The sequence below is a fragment of the Struthio camelus genome, chromosome 1 (assembly GCF_040807025.1).
Source record: "Struthio camelus isolate bStrCam1 chromosome 1, bStrCam1.hap1, whole genome shotgun sequence".
NCBI lineage: Eukaryota > Metazoa > Chordata > Aves > Struthioniformes > Struthionidae > Struthio > Struthio camelus.
The window spans coordinates 158823548-158842985 of record NC_090942.1 but is presented as its reverse complement, the minus strand read 5'-3'; the positions used below and the strand labels follow the sequence as shown (position 1 = coordinate 158842985).

The window sequence follows — 19438 nt, the reverse complement described above, 5'->3', positions numbered from 1 at the left end:
AGAGGGTATAGGTAAAAATATGTATGTATCGTTACTAGTCAAGTCATTCAAATCCTCTTTTGCTGTTTCGTTACAAAATGTGAAAATGCTCAAACTGAGCTTGGCTCCTCAGCAAACACAAAAGGACACATCCTTGGCTAATATAATCTGCTAAAATAAATGCTACACAAGTATCATGTTAAACAGAAATGACAATAGGAAGGTTACAGCCATATTCAGAGACTCTTCCAGCATTAAAAACATCAGATCTTTGTCCCCGGCTTTAATGATTCAGCCCTGCACTGTGTACACACTTTTAATGTGTATGTGCTCATGAGTGCATCAGCTTCTCTGCTGGAGTGCTTAAAGCAGGTTAGAGAGCAAACATAAAGGAGAATTTTGCATGAGGTAATAAAGGTGGTTCATATTCAAGTTGGAAAAAAACTTCTTGGCCTGGCAAAGGGATATCAAAGGAATACTAAAACCAGTGCTGTTGCTGCAGTGGTAAGGATCAGGTGAAAATGCAAATGGGCAAAGGCACTGCACAATGCAGAACTACAAAGGCAAGAGCAAGTATTTTGAAACCATTGTGCAGCACAAGAGGGAGCCATTCATTAACTGGAAAAAGAGACTAACCGCATCTTGTACTTGAAGGCAGCCACAAAGACTTAAGGATATGTTAACCTTCAGATTGCAAAAAGGTAAGTAAGTTAGAACTCACTCTTGTTCCTTTTGTTCCTGGCAGTCCTGGTTCTCCAGTATCACCCTGTAACAGAAAAGACATAGCTTTGTCTTTCCTAGTGACAATGGTTTAGGGAAATCTCAGTGCTTTAAAAATTAAAGCTTCAGTTCTTACCTTAAGCCCTGGTGGCCCAGGGGGACCTTCAGGTCCTTGCATTCCAGGAAACCCAATCACACCCTGTAATCCCGGCAAGCCTCTTTCACCCTGGGAAAAAGAAAACCCATTAGCAACAAAACACCTGAAATTGCCTCTTCCAGCTACCCACATATCCCATTTCCGTGCTGGAAAAAGCTGCAAATTCTCAGAAACTGCAAGTATCACTGTTGGGTTCACTGCTACAAGAACGGTCAACATCACTCCTCTTTTTGTACACCATTCACAATAGCAGATGTTGGAGACCAGGCTTGTCACTTAGTCTTTAGTTTTAGGGTGTTTCAGAGCCAGGGTGGTTCAGGATATGGTATCGTCTCAAAAATCTCAATACATAGACTGTATTTGTCAATGCTTAGGTTCTTCTTTGCTGCTGTCTGGGACATATGTGTGTCTCGCAAAACATTATACTTCTGCTGTGCTCTCTCCCTACAACCCCAGACCTGTTAAATCAGATAAACCAGAAGCAAAGCATGAAATCCATCCACACTACAGGTCCATACTGCAGCTATTACACATTCACCGTATTTGGATTCCCAGTGAAACCGAAAGGAACTCTGTCTGCATGAAGGCTGCAAAATTTGCAATTAAGAGGGAAAAAAATGTAACCATATGTCAAAGCTTGATAACAAAAGCAATTTGAAAGCCAAACCTGCCAGGCAGGAAATAACTAGAGTTGTCCTTTTAAGGTATGGTGTGAAATAAGGAGGATCACCTCCTGACGTTCAAAAATGTGGTAATATTTGAAAAATAAAACATTAGTGACTAACTGCAAAAAGAAGAAGGTGTACAAGTTCAGACTACAACTAAAAACCATGTCACCTATTCTAGAAATTCAAAAAATGGACCAATTGCTATGCGATACAGACAAGGAAATAAAATCAACAGGGTTCCAAACACACACAAGGAAGCTACACAGATTTCAGTATTTCCAGCAAAACAGTGAGAGACGGGATTGCCATTAGTAATTAACACACAAATGATTTAGTATCGGGATTTGAGGAAGGTGAACAGTTTAGTGAGGAGCAAGAAATGTTTCTACTGCTTGCTCAGGACAAAGATTACTGCCTATATTGTAGTCATTTGTAGGAGTCAGCGAGGACAGGGCACAGAGGAAAAGAAAAATACCTGAGTCTCGAAAAGCTCACCCACTATCCAAGTTGGTCCAACAGGTAACGAGCAAAGAAAAGGTTATGATATGCTGGCAGAGAAAACTGAGTGATGACTCTCAGATGTGGTGCTAGTTACGCTTTCTGAAGATGATAGGAGTTGGAAGATTTGTGGGGTCTTTGTGGGATCACTGGCTTGATTTTTTTTTAGGTCTTTGGGTGCGGTTTTGTTAAGAAGGCACTAACAGGATGAAGAGACAGAGGAGATGAGAGGTGACTCTGATAGGACTGGGTAAGAGAAAAGAGCTGGAGGGAAGAAAATCATGACTGAGATGATAAGAGCATGAGAATGTGGAGAGGAAACTATTAAAGCAAAACAATCAGTACAGAGAAGCAAGTGATTTTGCTGGAAATAAAGGAAATCTAATGGTACCAGCTCTGTTCAGTTTTCCTACTGAGGTTGCTCCTGAGTTTGTTCCTGCCAGCCTGATTTTCTGTGAATTTGGGGGGAAAGTGGTCTTGTCATTTCCTTTATATCTCAAGTCTCAAAGAAAAGGACCCAGAGGTGCATCCCCCACCCACACAGTTCTAGCTGTGCAGCATTATCAGCACAGGTTGGGTGTTACAGGTAACAACCGGTCCCGGCAATGCTTACGCAGGGTGCAGCTTCTCTTGCGCCCTCATGAGAAGGGGAAAGAGAACGAACAGAAGAAGGGGGAAAAGAACAGAAGAAGCAGAAGCAAGTTTGAAACTGCCTCAGTACATCCCTCCCAGCCCCTTCTTTACTCTTCCTCCACATACCTCACCGCTTAGAAAACAGGATCCATGACAAAGTAAAAAAAAGTTCTGACATAAACCTCATGGTGAGAAGTGTTTTTTTTTTTTAGTGAAATAACGTAATATTTTTATTTGGTAATGCTGCCACGCGGGTTGCCATTGCAATAGATGTCTGGCGGTGCTAGATGTCCATTCAGCATTTTGTGGTGTGTTTCCTGAACTGACTGTAAGGCAGTCCCTGGCTATGGAAATTAGGGTGCAAGACTTTTCTAAAATCAAAATAACACTCAAGGTGAAGAAAACATCTTCCTTCCCACCTCATTTATTAAAACTTCCTGCCAGAAAAAAATTCTCACATTGCCACTCCTCCCCCTCCTCCCACAAAAAAAAAAAAAAATTCTTCAATAAGAAACAACCCTTTCAGACAAACAGTTTTTCCTTGTACCAAAATGGCATGACCTCCTTTATTAACTCCTCATCATTCATCGCCATGTTTGATAATAAAATGTATTAGCAACCAAAATCGCAGGCAGTGTGATATATCACAAAACTCAGCAGAACAAAATAAAACAGCAGGACAGATCAAGAAATGTATTTCCAGGTCAGCACCTTTTACGGTACAAAATCCTATTTCTAAAATAACTAAAACTGGTTTGAAAAATACTTTAAGGAAGAACATATCAGGATTCAGGCTTCTGAATAAATATGGAAGTAATTATTCTAAAATCTGGAGTATATCTGAAATGTTAAATAAATTACAGAGTTCTTAAACCCATACTTTGGCTAGCTAATTGGCATTGTAGTAGCAAGTATTTCTATAAAAATAGATGTTATGTCATTTAAGTTTATACTGAATCTTGGGCACTCGCTCTCGTGACCTGCTGGGAGACGGGTTAAAGAGGCAGAAGACACTCAAGCAGGGCTGAGAAACCTCAGTAGAGTTTTCCATTGCCCAAAGAAAGCACAATATGGGCAAGTGAGAAGAAAACAAGATTATTTTGACACCTGCAGAGAAATATGAGTCCCAGGTAATACAGCTAATATGTTTTGCCCTCAGGAGTTTAGCCCATCTAAGGATTTCAACACACTTTGAAATCACTGCACCTTGCAACAGGGGAAAATACTCTTCCATTGATTTTTATGTAAAGTTATAACTGAATTTCACAGATTTGATTTTCATTTACTCTAAGGCTCCCTTAAGACTGTTCTGGCATTGTAAAAGGGTGTTAAAGTGCCTGTAAATCACTAAGGTTATGACCTCTTCATCTTGCTGAAGAGGGTAACTCAAGGGTTGACATAAATATAAACTACGCCCAAGGTAACTACAGTTAAGTCTCCCAAGGCTGTCTCCAGCCTCCCAGGCTGCCCTGTCTGAGGGGTGCAACATAGCTGTAGGAGAAGATCACAGACTGTATCGAGTCACTTAGGGCTAAAATGTGTCTAAGTTTCCCCAGATGCATTCTGTTTTACTGATTTGAATTTTTATGCCAACAGAAAGAAAAATGAAATGGCTATTTGTCCAAGACTTCTGGACATCCGGTCAAGCTACTGGATGTACAGAGGCCTGCAAAGCGTAACTCCTGAGCATGTGCAGGGCTGTCACGTACTGCAGACTCTCTGTTTCGCACACAGGAACTAAGCTCCTATTTTTGCCTGTGATTTGCCACAGGGAAGCTGCCTGATTCCTGCCTGCATAAAACCTGCAATTTTGGCCCTTTATTCTCACAGATGGGCAGCAGCATCAGTGCTTACACTTCTCTTTCTCTACTCTGCCCTCCTAATTAATTTTGCTGCAAACTAAGTATTGGGTAAGTAGCCCAAATTTGTGCAGTCTCAGGCTACGCCATCAAGGGGGCCTTACTCCTCCACGTCATCCATGGAAACTCAGGACAACCTATTCACCAAAGACCAGTAACAGAGCTAGGGATAACTCCTGCACAGCTGTCTCTTACTTTAGTCTGTACATCACACTGTCTCTTTGTATAAAGGCTTTAGGAAACCAGCATGCTAAAGACTCATAAGGAAAGAAGCAGTGCTAAGGAACTACATTACAGTAAAGGTCTCCAAACATCTACACTGAACAATGGAGTACAGAAATTGCACCATGTCATGTTATGTCATACTAAAGAAGAGCTCCAGGGGTCCTAATTTGACAGGATAAATCAGTCTGCATAGATAGCTGGCATAGCACCAGTTGTACTGCTGCTTTTCTTACCCAAGGTGGCTTATTTAGAACTTCAAGCTCAGAAGTTTCACATTGTCCAGTATAGACGTAAGCATGTCCTGACGATGCCTTGCATTGCAAGGAAATACTTGACTAGCATCCCTTCCTGCTTGTCTGTCCAGTTCCTTGGTTCACCCAATGTTCCAGCCAAGCAGCCCAACAGCTAGCGTTTGCAATGCATTTAAGCTGGAACTCATTAAGCATCCACACTACATGGATGCTTAATGCAAGCACCAGATCACTGCTGCGTTCCTGCTTATTTTTCGCTCAGCACTAAGATTTCGAGTTGCGATGCGTAAAAAGCACAAGACTCTGACTGTAAGGGCTATGTATTGTTCCAGTCCCAATATGCACAGCTGCAAAGTCTTGGCAGATAACAACGAAAGAACTTCTGCTTCTTACAAATCAATTCACGAGAGTCAGAATTAAAACAGATGTCACCAAGTCATCTGTATCTCCACTGATTCAATGCTCACTGTCAGAAAGCACAATAGAAAATTCATTATTCAGCTCACAAATATAAATATTCTGCCACTCTGCTGCTGCTGAAAATGCAAAGATGTTACAGAAAAAGCCAGCACGTGCTCATTCACTGTTACACTCATCTGATTAGCAAGATTGCCTTTTGTAGTCCAGCCTTTGTGAAACGCATCCAAATGCCTTTGCGTTAAAATCAAAAGCAAATCAATGGACTTCTAAAGAAAGGTAAACCCTGTTAAGAAAGGTAAACCTGGTAAGAGCATAGCTACATGGTCTCATCTTCTTACTGGCACCAACACTCCCAAATTAGCCATGAAATAGCATTTCACACATGGAACAACTGCAGCTATGCAAGACTGTCACACGAAGCGAGTACTGTCAAAAGACTTAACTGTAATAGATTAAGTGTCGAGGAGGAGGAAATCATCAGCATTATAACATCATAAATTATTTCCCCTATTATTTCATCTAGGGACTGTTGGACCAAGAGATTTCAAGACCTGAGAGCCTGGTAACATAGATATAAATCACTTTTCCAAAACTGCGGGTTCACACAGTGTCTAAGCCTACATGAATGCAGTGTGCGCAAACTCTTCAGAGACTCAGGTATGTGATAAATAAGAATATGCAGATCTTTCTGAAGTCATTTAAAACACTATCGTACAGCTCCCATCCAACTCCATCTGTGTGGTTTGCTTCTGCCAGAGGCTACCCCATAGCAGAGATGGCACAACAGAACATATGCCTATCCTTTAGCTGAAAATATATTAAAAAAAACCTCTATCTTGGGGTGAGGTGTCAAAAGGCAGCTGAGCCGATCTACCCAAAAGAGGTGGCCGCTGCGCATCGTTCAGCCAACCCTCGCACAGGGTGGGAAAGGTAGCAACAGAGGCTCCTCATGACAGCGTGGCAAGAGTCACCAGGATTTTATCTATCAGAGTTCTGCAGCTGTGCCTTTGCGGCAAAAGGAACCAAGATCACAGCCAGCAAGCGCTTAACTTTATAAGGAGAGCTGTCTTTAGACCACTCTTCGCGCTGGAAAAATTTGACATCCATTCTAAGCATAAACTTTCTCACAAACACATACGCACCCCTCTTCCCAAAAGCTAACATTCTGTTGAACTGAAACGCTACCATGGGCATCTATGACAAATAAATGTTTTGGTCTTAAATTACCGGCTGCTTCAAGATGAAAATTAAGGCTGCAGTTTCCAAAAGAGAGAAATACCACCTGACAATTCAGCCTTCTTTCCTATTTTTCTTTTTTTCTCACTCTGATTGCAGGAATAGTTTAATATGTTGTTTTTGATCAAGATTAGTCTAGGGTCTAGGTGCAATTATTCAAAAAATATATGTATCATACAGATGAATCCTGAAGCAATCATCACACCTTGCTGCTCCAGTGTGGCCTCGTCAAATCTACAGTGACACATAACAGCCTTTAAAAGACCTAGACAGTTCCTGCACAGACTACCCAAACCACATGAGAGGTCAATGCAGGCTGGGTAGTTGTTCCTTCAGCTAAAATAACTGCAAGCAACTCAAGTGAATTGGCTTTGAGGTGTTAGACCAGTAATTATACTCCTCAGTGGGAAGCACTACTATGTGATCTGAGTAGCACTCTGAGTCATTGTGTCTCTCTCTCAGCACTTTTAAACACGTTGTACAGAATTGTAATTGGCTGTTGAAGGAATGGTGGTGGGAAAATCCAACTCTTTTTCAGAAGAGCAATTTTAACCACCAGAGGGAGTGCTGGCCCTGAATATCTTTCGGGATTAAACTAAACACGGACAATAAGAGATCATCTGTTTGTCCTTAGCTGCACTTACCATTTTCAGTATTTTATTGAAAGTGCGAAGTGGATATCAGTCAAATAGAGTTACTACTACATGCTCACAGGGCAAGTGTCCTTAAATGCACTAAGGATGCTTTACATGACAAAATTCCAACTGCTTATTCTTCGGAGTCAGAATATATCTACTCCATAGCTATAAAATTCTGGAACTGTGTGAGTAACAAGTATTTAATTATACAAACATAACTGTAAAGCCATGCAAAGAATCTGTGTAGGAGCTCTGTAAAGATCTTGGCTCACCCTGAAGTTTTGGGGCTGAGCCCCGGACAGCATGCAGAAAGGAAAGGGCAGGGGGAGAGTCAGCAAAATCTAGTCTCTTACACTGCCTGGAAGAATCTCTGAAAACTCAGTCACGTGGAAATACGAGCCCAGCATTTTTGGCAGGACTAACAGAGGGAGCAGCCACGATCGTTTTAGATCACCTGCACAGCCCCACAATCAGGCTGCCTGCAGGCTAGATTAGTCCCTGGACAACCTAAAGCATTACCAGGGCTGCTCCACGTTACATGCAGAAACATATGCAGATGAAGGGCTGTTCCAATAGCTGCTGGAGAACAGCGCTCTCTCATCATGCTTCTGCAGGGATGCTGCTTTTGCCATCTCATTTCCCTTTGAACCCTCCCTCAGTGCCCTTTACACATGCACTTCCTTTGGTCCCCAGCTAAAGCAGCTCCCAGGCTGCACTCGAGCGTGGGAACATCAAATGGTACCCACTTACGGTGCAAAAGTCAGGGCTATACAGAGTGAGATATCTAAAGGCTAGATGGTGCTTTGTGGTCACCGAACAATGGCATCTCACACAGCATTTTTTTACTCCTGAAAAGATTTTTTTCTCCTATCATGAAAGTATGTATGTTCCTGGGTCTAAAGAATTTACAACAGTGAGGAACCTGCGCTGAGTGATACAAAATGAGCCAGGATCACCAGTAGTGAACCAGTCAGTATAAACATTTAATTAGAGAGCTGTTCAGGTTTACTGTTCATGGAGTGAATTTGTGCCTCTGCCTTCTAAATGTGAAAGACTGTTTAGACTCAAAGTACATTTCAGTATTGTCTCATGGCTGCAAAGAGCATTCCTCAGGAAGTAGCTAAGTGCTTCCCAAGACTATAAAAATAGAAATAACAATCTTTGTGTATCCTTCTCTCTACATATCAGTATCTACTCTACATATCAGTATCTATGTGTTTAGCTTGTGGTCAGATAAGTGGGTGGATATGCAGCATATCTGAATTTGATGAAGTAGCTGAATAAGAACTTACATAAAATAAGCTACGTGAGTTACAAGGAATATTCAAGTCACAGTCACGGCTGCTACCTCAACCTCTACTTAATTAGTGTCAAGCAACTGATTGCCTATCAGCATCATACAATTTAAATTAAACCAGTTATAAGTAATGGCCCTCCCTACTTAATTTACTAAGGCTTCTTCATGTAATTCCTCTTCTTGCTCACTCTGCGGTTATTCCCCATTTTGCAACTGCTGTACTCACTTTTTTCATCAGAGGAGTGTCCACATTTCCTTTCTAGGACTTGCCGAGCCGTACACACTCTTAATTTTAGCTCAAAACAACTCTTTTTTCAGATTTTTTTTTTCTCTTTGGTAGTGCCATATTTTGTGTGATATCTGACTCCAATGTAGCTAAAGTAATGCTATAGATCCAGAAGTAGGTGAGATGCTGAGGAGGAACATATCTTGTATTGACAGTAGACTACTACTTAGGAGATGTGCTTGTTTTGCCTCCATTAAAAAAAAAGAAAGAAAGAAAGAAAAGAAGAAAGCCACTGAAGTTTACTGCGGTACATGCCCCCTTTATTCATTCACAGAAGAAAATACGCCTGATCTCTAGTTTCAACACTTTATAAGCAGTGAGTAGACTACCTCAAGGCTTGATCCAGGGCACAGTATGACAGGAATACAAAAGCAAGGCTAATAGATTACAGAAGCCAATAGACAGCGGATGAGTTTTATTTTCTGCTTGTAAAGGTCTGCCTGCCCAATGCTTGGGAGTTTAGCACCAAGGTATGCAATTAATTGTCTTTGTCTTTAAACTTTTCCAGATTTTTCTAAAAAACACAGCGCTCGTGCTGTTTCAGGAGTAAGTCACACAAACCTTTTTCCAAAGGTACATATAATCTATTTCAAAAAAATAAAATTTTATTTAAATCAGATCAGGATCAAGAACCCTCTTCCCATAAGCTAGAGCCACTCCGGGGAATAGAACAAAATCAAAGAACCACTAGGGAAGAGGAAGTTTGAAGGACAAATGTGTTTGCAGTGTGAAAAAGGAAATTCTAGCACCTGGAGACAGGTTGACTCAAAAGGGTGCTATATTTCCTACCCCTTCTGATCATCTGCTGAATTCATCAGCTCTGAGTAACTCTTCCTTTGTTTTATTGCACATTGTGTTAAGTCACTTTACAATGTTGAAGGCCTAAGAAAATAAGGGGTAAAAATGCTCCACACCCTTCCTTCTTCGTTAATGAAAATTATTTAGCATTTGTTGGCACTTGGCATTGTTTAAAGGCTTGCATTTAAAGATGAAACAGCAGAAAAAAAGGTCTTGAACTTTGGGGAATTTTTAATTTATTTTTGTTCAGATCCTAGACCTGGAATGAAATGTGACGTTACATGCAAAGTTTTATTCTCTTGCCAAAGGTTTGTCACGGACGTATTTACAGAAAATAATCTCTTCCTTAAATAGTAAAAACATGGGCAGCTGGTCCTAGACAGTACAGACTGCAGTAAGTTCTCATAACAAAGTAGCTCATATCCTAAGGAGCACATGGCAGACATTGCTATTCTAGACAGTGCTATTCTAGACGCTTTTTTTGGTTAGGTTTGGAATGGCAGTTCAAAAGTTTTAAACATTTTTTAAGCGGCACAGAAGTAAAATATATTTCCACAACAGCTAGAACAAATGCTTTGTCTTCTGACTTTTTAATCATGAGAATACCACAAGGCAGATAACACTGTGTCTCAAAAATGTAAGTCAGTGCTTCTTCAGTTTAAGCTGTAGAGTCCCTTGACTCAATTAGAAGCACTGGAGGACAGACAATACAATTTAATTTTATGTAATACCTTTAGGATTATTCAATGTAAACAAATGAAATTATTAAAGATGTAATAATCACTAATGATAATGGAGAACACAAACTTTCCTCATTTTGATATTGTGGAGCATATCAGCCTAATCAGACAATCATTACTTGTCAATGAATTTCAAGTAAAAGCTGGTATACTGCTTAGGTTTCTTAAAGGTTTTATTTTCGACAAAAAAGGAAAAGTCTGTAAAACAGCATATCAGAATACATAAAATCTGTGATGTACGACTGCCACCCAGAGGAATTTACAGGAAAGTGACAGGGCCACTGGAGTAGGGAATTTGTTGTGATGGGAGCTGGGACTGTAAGATTCAAATGCAAGAGCTCTTCCCTTTTCATACAGAGATTTCTATCAGTCACACTGGCAACGCTGTTGTTCTCAGTCCTTTCTTGAAATCTGCTTGTACGGAATGATATGTAGGCTGCAAAGGTTTTGCTAGCAAAGGCTTGTACTTTGCATACCTTTACAGAGTTTTACTTTCCAAGTATTGTTTTTCCTTTCTTTTCCTTTCTTTTGAGGTAAGGTGTCCCTCAACTCCAGTGCCTTGGCATTGTTATAAACTCACTCCATTTAATACCTAAGTTCCTAAAAAATTCCTTTTGGAGGAATTTTACAGGACTAAATGCATCTTTCCTGGATTTCCAACTTTCATCTCCACGTTTTCAGACAGAAAAGCAATTTGAGTTGAATGAAGATTGGTAATTGCATTCTTAAATCACATATTTCTCAATGGTCAAACCTCAGTAAAGGTGCTACACTGTGCTATATTATGCCAGTCTCTGCTATTCCTTCACTTTTTCACATAACTCCCGAGTTTAGAGTCAGAGTGCATTTAAACTCCGCCTCTGTACTCTCTCTCCCCTCCTTTACTACTACTTAAAAACCCATTTGTTTTGCGGTTCTGCACAGTCCTTCAGGATTTGCTCGCCAGTTGATTGAACTGCTCTAACAAAACAACAGATTATCAAAAAACCAAAATCCTTCCATGTACTGCTAGCTAGCCATGAAATACTTTTGTTGCCTCAGTCTACGTTTCCCCATAATAAAGTCAGTAACAGCATCAAATGGGAGAAGAGTGAGAAGACCACTCTGATGCCAGTGTCTCTGTTCAGCGACCCACTCAGCTCAGTATCTACTTTAACTGTGCACACTGATCTTTGACATAGGCCTTGGTGAGAATTATTTTTGTTGGCTTTTCAAAACATTTAAAAATGTTCCTGCTGAACCTCAGTGGAGGCTGTTGCATGCTTTCTTTAAGAGTTACAAAATTTATAGGTAGTTTTTGCTATTCTAGTTATTCTTGAAATATTTTAAGAGACAGAAAAATGATTTTCAGGATAGGAATCTAAGCTACTTTTACACCTTGGCTTTACCTAAATTTTCCTTATCTTCCGCTGTTAAAAAAGATGTACAAAAGATGTCACCTGTTACTGAAAGCTAACCATTATTTTTATCATTCAGGCTAACTTTCTTTGCTACTTTTCTTGTAATTCAACTTATTCATTGTTCTATAAACTTTCTTAGGTGTTCTACTTAATTGAAAGAAAATGCAAATCCTTTTTAGCATCTCTTGAAAATGTTCTTTCAGCTGTTCTTGCTCCTTTTGTGATTTTTAAACTCTTTTCTTAGTTAAACTAAAGAGGCTCTCCAGCTGGCTAGAACTTGTTTGAATGATAAAGTACTTTACTATCACTTTTTTAGCAGCTACTTCAGGTTTCCTCTTTGGCAATCCCACTTGCATGCTGCTTCTTACTGCTCTGTCTCCTTCAAGGCATTTTGCTATTGCTTCTGCTGGAAATGTTTTTGACAAATTAATATGAAATTTGGCTTTTTACCCTTCCTTAATAAAATCCAAACTTCAACAGAACTTAGATCTGCCTTCCTGAAAGCCAACACCATATGGCCTCATGTTCTGAATGACTAATCTAGATTATGACCCTTGACTGAAGACATACATTTACAATCTGAAATAGCAGGTAGCCGAGCAAATAGAGCCAAACAACCAACTGCCTCTACTACTAGATGAAAAAAAAAAAAAAAGGCAAAAAATCCCGGAACCTCTCTTTGGTCTCAGGTAGAGAGGCTAGAACATGACGTAAGACTTAAAAAGATTACCACACTAGTGTGGCTTCCTAGTAACAGTTAGTATATACTATGATTCTTTCTTGTGAATATTGCTGCAGAGAAAATGTAGGGAGAGATTATTAAATGCATCAAGTATGACTAAATCCCTGTGTGGAAAGTGACGTATCACAGAACTGCCAATTATAACGGCTGGTTTGGTCTGAGATCATCAGCAAACACAGTATAAGTTGAATGGAAGAATGATTTAAAGAAGTCTGAAGGATAAACTGCAAAATGCAGCTACTGCTGTTCCCCAGACATTTGCTGAATTAGTATTATGGGCAATAAGATCAACCTACAGAAAGCAGCAGCAGACTGCAGGTGTTACCCATATGACAAGGAATTATAAAAACTGCACGCCCATACAAAAATTTTAAGAACAGCTATGTACTCAGTAGATGTGGGAAGCATGGTTCTGTTTGCATTAACCAATTTTTTACCTTGGAATGATTCCAAACTACTCATGGGTATTCTAAGGGCACTGAATGGCTCTTCTTCTAGTGCATACACATTTTAAAGAACTTGAGAGTTTATAGGCCTTTTCTGATCTTACTGACATCACTGGAGACCCACATGACTCCGATCAAAATAAGGCCCTGTAATCCTTTAAGAAACCATAATGAAGACAGATACTAACAGCAGTTGTACAAATGTAAAAATCAAACTCGGTGAGGCTATACAACATGCTTATTCCACAATGAAATGCCTCAAATTATTATAGCAACATCTTTGCAAGCAAAGATACACCTCTGGCAACAGCTGCTTAAAAGGTTAGAAAATGCCAACCGAAATACCACTGTATGAAAACCTTTAGAAGTAGGTTCTGAAAAACTAAATGGAAGCGCATGGCATTACATAGTATTACTGGGATATTTGCTGTTATAGCACTCTTTCCACAGAGATAAATTCACCACTAGTTTGTGTTAATCAAAGACATATACCATATACCACTGAGTGCAAAAATAAATCTTACTACAGAAAGCTTTGCCAGAAACATTTGGTCCCATTTGTGCAAAGCAGACATGGGTTCCAATGACTATTTCAAACTAAGAAAATTTGAGGGCTCCAGATACTACTTAAAAGTTTGACTTGCAAGTTGGAAAACTGTGAAAGCTTTCAATACTTATCATATATCACTCCATATTATTCTTGTTCTTTTCAAAAATATCAGCTTTGTTTGGGTGCTCTCTTTGTCAAATACAGATATTCTTTCTTGCTGATTTGAAATAAAACAATTATTTTTCTCTGAGTGGCATAAAGAATGGGTAAATCATTACAAATACATTACTGTGACTGCAGAATTGACACAAATGTTGTGACAATTATTGCTATGGTCTGGTTTTCAAAAATCTCCCTGAAGAATATTAGATCTGCAGCTGATCAATATCTTTGCTTGTTTCGTCGCCGATTTCCCCCTGCAGGAATGGTTAGATGACTTCATGTTATCAGCTTGTCCTTTCCAGACTGCAAACACAATCTTTCCTCTCATGTTGACTGTTCTCCCTCTCGCCAACTGTACGACCCTCTCTGGGATGTACAGTTTAGCTGTGCTTTCCTGAGTGTCCTCGAGTCATGGTCCTTCAATTCAGATGTGAACAGGTGCTGTGAAACAGAGAAGTTCCTATAGCAGCTACTTTAAATAGAGACAGTAGATAAAACTATGGAACAAAAGATTAAACTCAAATGGTACATATTTCCATGCAACAGATAATGCTAATGAAAAGCGTAAAAGTGAACACCAATGACAAAAAAAAATCTTGATGCTGTTCATACATGTTGAGTATGAAAAGCACAGATCTAGTAATTACTGAGTAACCTAAGGGAACATCCACTGATCTCGTCTTCTGCTATATTACGAAGGTAGCTCAGAACTACATTACTATTGATCTTCTAGTCAACTTCCTGAGCTTCTCTCCAACAAGAAATTTTATACTGTTTTAACTCATAGATACTTTTGCTCTGTCTTTTGATAACTGAAATGACAGGAAAAGCCTTGATGGGCCCTTCCAATCTGATAAACCTTAAAAACAAAAAAAAAATAGACAGGGACACAGTACACAGGACATAGTACACAGGACATAGTCAACTCTTCATTACCCAGAGTAAATGGAGAAACACAATCACCTGTAGACAGCAAAATCAAATGTGACTTATAAGAGTGTACAACGAGAACACAGGCGGGAAAACACGGGTCACTGTTCCTGATGACTGTGGACTGCAGAGGTTCCCTGGAGATTGTCCACCTAAGCCAGGAGCAGAGCTACTTGGCTTTCAGACCTGAAATGGCTCAAGTAAAGCCAGTATGGGTGTTTCTGCACCATGGTCAATACACAGTGGGACAATGGAAATCCCATCCATCAAGGGAAATACAGAAGTAACTTTTACATAATGATACAGATACATTCGCAGAATCAGGAGAACAAAAATATGCTGCAATTAAATGATTTGCTCAAGTTTTCTTACATCTCAAAAACAAAAAGAAAAAATAGAAGCAACAGTTATGTAATAGCTAATTCTACTCTTATTTTCTATTTTTTTCAGAATTTCCTAGCAGAGATATTTTTTAGAAAGTACAATAGTTCATGCACAATGACAAAATCACACATTGAGATTCTTACAACTTTAACTTTTAATGTGCAATGTTGAGGAAGAGGGATCATCACGTGATACAAAAGAATGGCGATTTATATTTTAATGCATTCTAACTGATGAGTGTTAGAAAACTAAACTTTCTACATTAGTTACAGCAAAGTTCCAGTATTACTTCCAATTATATGTGTTTCTGATATAGCATAAAATGACTGCAAATGCTCATGAATGAGAGACTGAACATTCTTGGAAAAAAAAAGTCAGTGAATGAAGAGCTTTACTCAGCTCTGTACAGTCTTTGTTCTAAACAGTAATTAAATGCTTAACATGCTTTTTCTATCCACATTAATGCCTAGCAGTTCTTATCTCCACAGCTGCTTGAAATGGTTCTCAAAATCTAGGTAGGCATAAAAAAAGAAAATATAGCTTCTGTCTGCTTTTGAGTAACCAAATAAAATGTTGGCAAGCATTCAAAATTTTAATCAGTTTAAACAGATCTCACACTTTAGCAAGGTTAGAAAGAACAGTAAGTTATTATGTAGAAAGCCAAATAAAAATGAGTAAAAGAAAACAAAAGAAAAAGAAATGAAGATGTCATAGGCTAATCTAATGGAAAACAGTAAGGTATTGTTTACTGTTGTATTATTTTAATAATATTAAATTATTCTAATATTTCTGCTCCTTCTGTTCTGCAAATGCTTGATGCGTGACATTATATAGCTTAAAATAACAGCCTGATGTTCTGTGCAATAAGAAAGACTTTATAGGCTAAAAGCCATCTGTTGTAATTACACTCATTTTCTGAAATCTGGACCAAAAACCCTTAGACTTTGTCAATTATGTGCCCTTGATAAAGTATGAGTCATCTTAAAGGTTGGCAAGGAGATGCAATTTTCATGGAAACAGTCTAATGAGAGAACAGATTAAATGTATTCTAAATATGGCCATCCAAATGGTCATATTGATGAAAAGATTCTCAATAAACAGATGAAAATATGGCAGTATAATTCACTCTTTCAGGTCTGAAATTCTGTTGGGTCATATTTTGTACATATTTCACAACTTTTATCTCAAATACTATTTTCAGCACTTTTCTTTGAGATCATTATTTCTGTACGATTATTTGGCAAAATAAATGTTGATTGAAAAAAATGTAAACTGTAAGTTCTGGAACTTCTTCCCACACTATGGTAAGAAATGTATCTCCAGATGCTAATAATTAAGGCATTAAAGGGCAAACCCAGGACCCACTTCCGCAGCTGCAGAAGCTCCCACGGCAGTAAACTGGTGTGGTTACGTCGTTTAAGAGCGTGGGTGGATTGGAAAGGGCCTTTAGTGTTTCTGCACTTCTGCACAGCACGGAAGCCAGATCGAAAAGGCTTCTAGAGCGGGCAATGTGTTGGCCCGGGGCGGCACCGGGCAGAGTGGGTACGTGCTTCTCACACATACAGCTATATGAGACATGGAGAAAAGACATTCTCAGCCTTGGGTATCACCAGAGTGGGGGACGGCAGCAGTCTTCTGGCGTTGCTCCTGGCTACATGTATATGCAGAACAGAGGTCTTTCTCTGGTTAAACAACATTCATGTAGGTATCTGTAGTGGTACCTGTTACTTCAGATAATATGTTAGTGGGAGCAGAGTTAGTGAGTTAGTGTTGAACAGAGATGTATTTCAAATACAAAGCCAAATAGCTGGAATGGCCATTTCTAAAAACATGCAGCCAAACAGGAAAGATGCTTCTCTTCTTTTCCCTGACCAGCTTCTCATCTGTTCAGGCATGGGACTTCGTAGCAGGCAGTTTTTATACGAGGTAAGTGTTAAATGTAAAGAAGTGTGGCTAAAAGTTACGCTAGGCTAAAACAGGGAAAGGGATGTTTTAATTACTATTTAAAAAAAAAAAAAAACTGTTCAAACTCTTAAGTACACATTTGAAATCCTCAGACTGTTAACATAACCATCAGACTTTGGTATACATTGATCTTAATTAAATTATTTTTAAATATATTGCAAAATACTTTCAATTTCTTTTCTGAGATGAGATTTTCTAGGTATAGCTATATATTCACCTGCTGAGATACCTCTAATGTCAATAGTTAAATCAAATTCCCTACACGGTCTGAGAGCATGTAAATATTTCACTATTTACGTATTTAAGAACAGAGAAGTTTGCGAGCTGTGCTGCACAACAAACTTGTCCAATAAGTGTATGAGATCTGGAACTTAGTATGAATTCTATTGCTAAGGATTGATAATATTCTCTCTTCTACATTTTGTATTAACTTACATTAATTTCAGGTAGTTTTAGCTTCCATCATAATAGACAAGCACATATTTTTTTTATAAAGAGAATTTCCTGAGACTCTGGATGATGCAAGTTAAATATGCCAGCAAGAAAATCAGTCTTCTACCTGCAGCACAGAGAGTCAGGATCACAGTCTGCAGTAAATGAAGCATAATTGTTGACACGCTCTTTCCCAAAACTGCATCATTTTTTAAAATGATCTAGTTACAAGATGCTGGCATACTATACCAACCGAAAACTAATAGCTTTGAGCAACAGAGTTATACCTTAATATCTATCTCACTCTGCAATAATTTATTTGTACTTGCAACTGAAAAATAAGATCCACATGTCAAGGAATAAATTCAAATTTCCAAGACTTTCACAAATCTTTGCTTTTTCAGGTTCTAATGGATAGCTGACTTTTATTAAACAGCTATTACTTGGTCATTGAGAAAGGAGACTCCACCTTAAAAGATGTTTCAAAGCTTGATACTCTTCTTCTTTGTCACAAATTAATCTATGTTGTTACAAATAAAATGATCTTTGCTTCGATCTCCAACTAAGCCATTTACATTCCTCCTTCTAGAAAACACCAAAGAAAAGCCACCAACAGACACTTTTAAAAACCTCATCCATAGATATGTAGCTATCACATGTGAGACATAATGTAGAACACAAGCTGTATATTTATCAAAACAATAAAAACTCCTCTAAGCACTTCTCTGGGTGACCTAAACAGCTTGCTTTGAAAAATGTTCCCACTGCAATCACAGGGTGATAAAACCCTTGGTTTACACTCATTTACACTGGTAGAGGCAGAGTGTATGTGCATGCACAACTGAACACAAGGTAGATCACAATCTCTGCAATAGAACTGAAAGAGATAAGGGGAGTGAGTGAATGTCTACAATATTTACAAATGCAGGTAATTTGCAAGGGGAATTCATGGAATGTTTAAGCAAGCTCTATGTTTTGTTCACTGTTAACGCTCCAAAAGAAGCCTTTAATATAGCTTTCTTGTTTTGTACACAGAAATAGTTTGGGTAGCTGAATGGGAACCCTAAAATTGATCTGCAACGTTCTGTAAAAAAATTTAAAATGAGAATTTCAACTCTGTTTTCTCTTTCAGTTACCAACGGGAAGCACTGAAAATAAATATTTTGGGTGGGTTCAGCATGAATTTTAACATTTCTCTCTGTTAAACTAACCTGAAACACTTGGCTGTATTTAAGTTTATTATTAATTTGCTTTTTCCTACTGTGAGGCATCGCCTCCTGGGGTTAACCTTGGTCAGAGTAGGTTACTTTTGATGCAACACAGCCTTCCTGGAGAGCAATCTGTACTGTAGAGAGCATTTCTAAACAAATACATTCACATCACTTCCAGAGGTGTACTCTCTCAGCAGCAGCAGATTTCATTACGCAGGACATCGTGTCAGGATTTGTACTTCCTACTGCACACACTGGAGGCGAGGTGTAAGAAATAAGGCTGATGAGACAGAACAAACCTCAGGTGGGAGACGGGCTGAGGCTGCTTCTCCACGTGGAGCGGGTGCTACCTGTCTGCCCTAGGGAACTAGCAGAGGCAAAGGGCTGGAGGAGCTCAGGGTACCAGGCTGAGACCCCAGTTTGGGGATGGGCAAAACACAACTGAACAGGAGAAGAGCTGGAGGAGCAGAGGAGGGTGCAGGGATGGAACAGGCACTGCAGGGAAAGCCAAGACACCATGTCACTTATTTAAGTGAGAAAATTAGGTGGAGAGAGCTGACGTACTCACTTTTTGCCCTTTCACTCCACTGCAGTCACATTTTCCACAGCCAGAACAACCCTGAAAATAAAAGAGAAATTAAGGATTAATTGTGTGAACTGGGTGCCAGATCATACCAAAAATACCATGCAGTAGTACCACACAGACTACAAAGGCAGTAACCATGGGCAATGTTAAATAGTTCACTTAAGCCCAATGTAATGACTTATTATTATCTTTATATAAATGTACACTTCCACTCTCAGTCACACT

General features: G+C 39.1%; 1 protein-coding gene across 2 annotated transcripts in view; it reads right to left on the bottom strand.

The window, feature by feature from the left end:
• The window catches only part of COL4A1 (collagen type IV alpha 1 chain), a 132704-nt gene that overhangs the window by 55023 nt on the left and 58243 nt on the right, over positions 1-19438 (bottom strand). For both annotated transcript variants that reach the window (XM_068927444.1, XM_068927440.1), the window contains exons 2-4: positions 19196-19246; positions 836-925; positions 701-745 (exon numbers count right to left, since the gene is read on the bottom strand). In XM_068927444.1, the coding sequence (XP_068783545.1) occupies positions 701-745; positions 836-925; positions 19196-19246 (186 nt within the window). The remainder of the gene's footprint in view (positions 1-700; positions 746-835; positions 926-19195; positions 19247-19438) is intronic.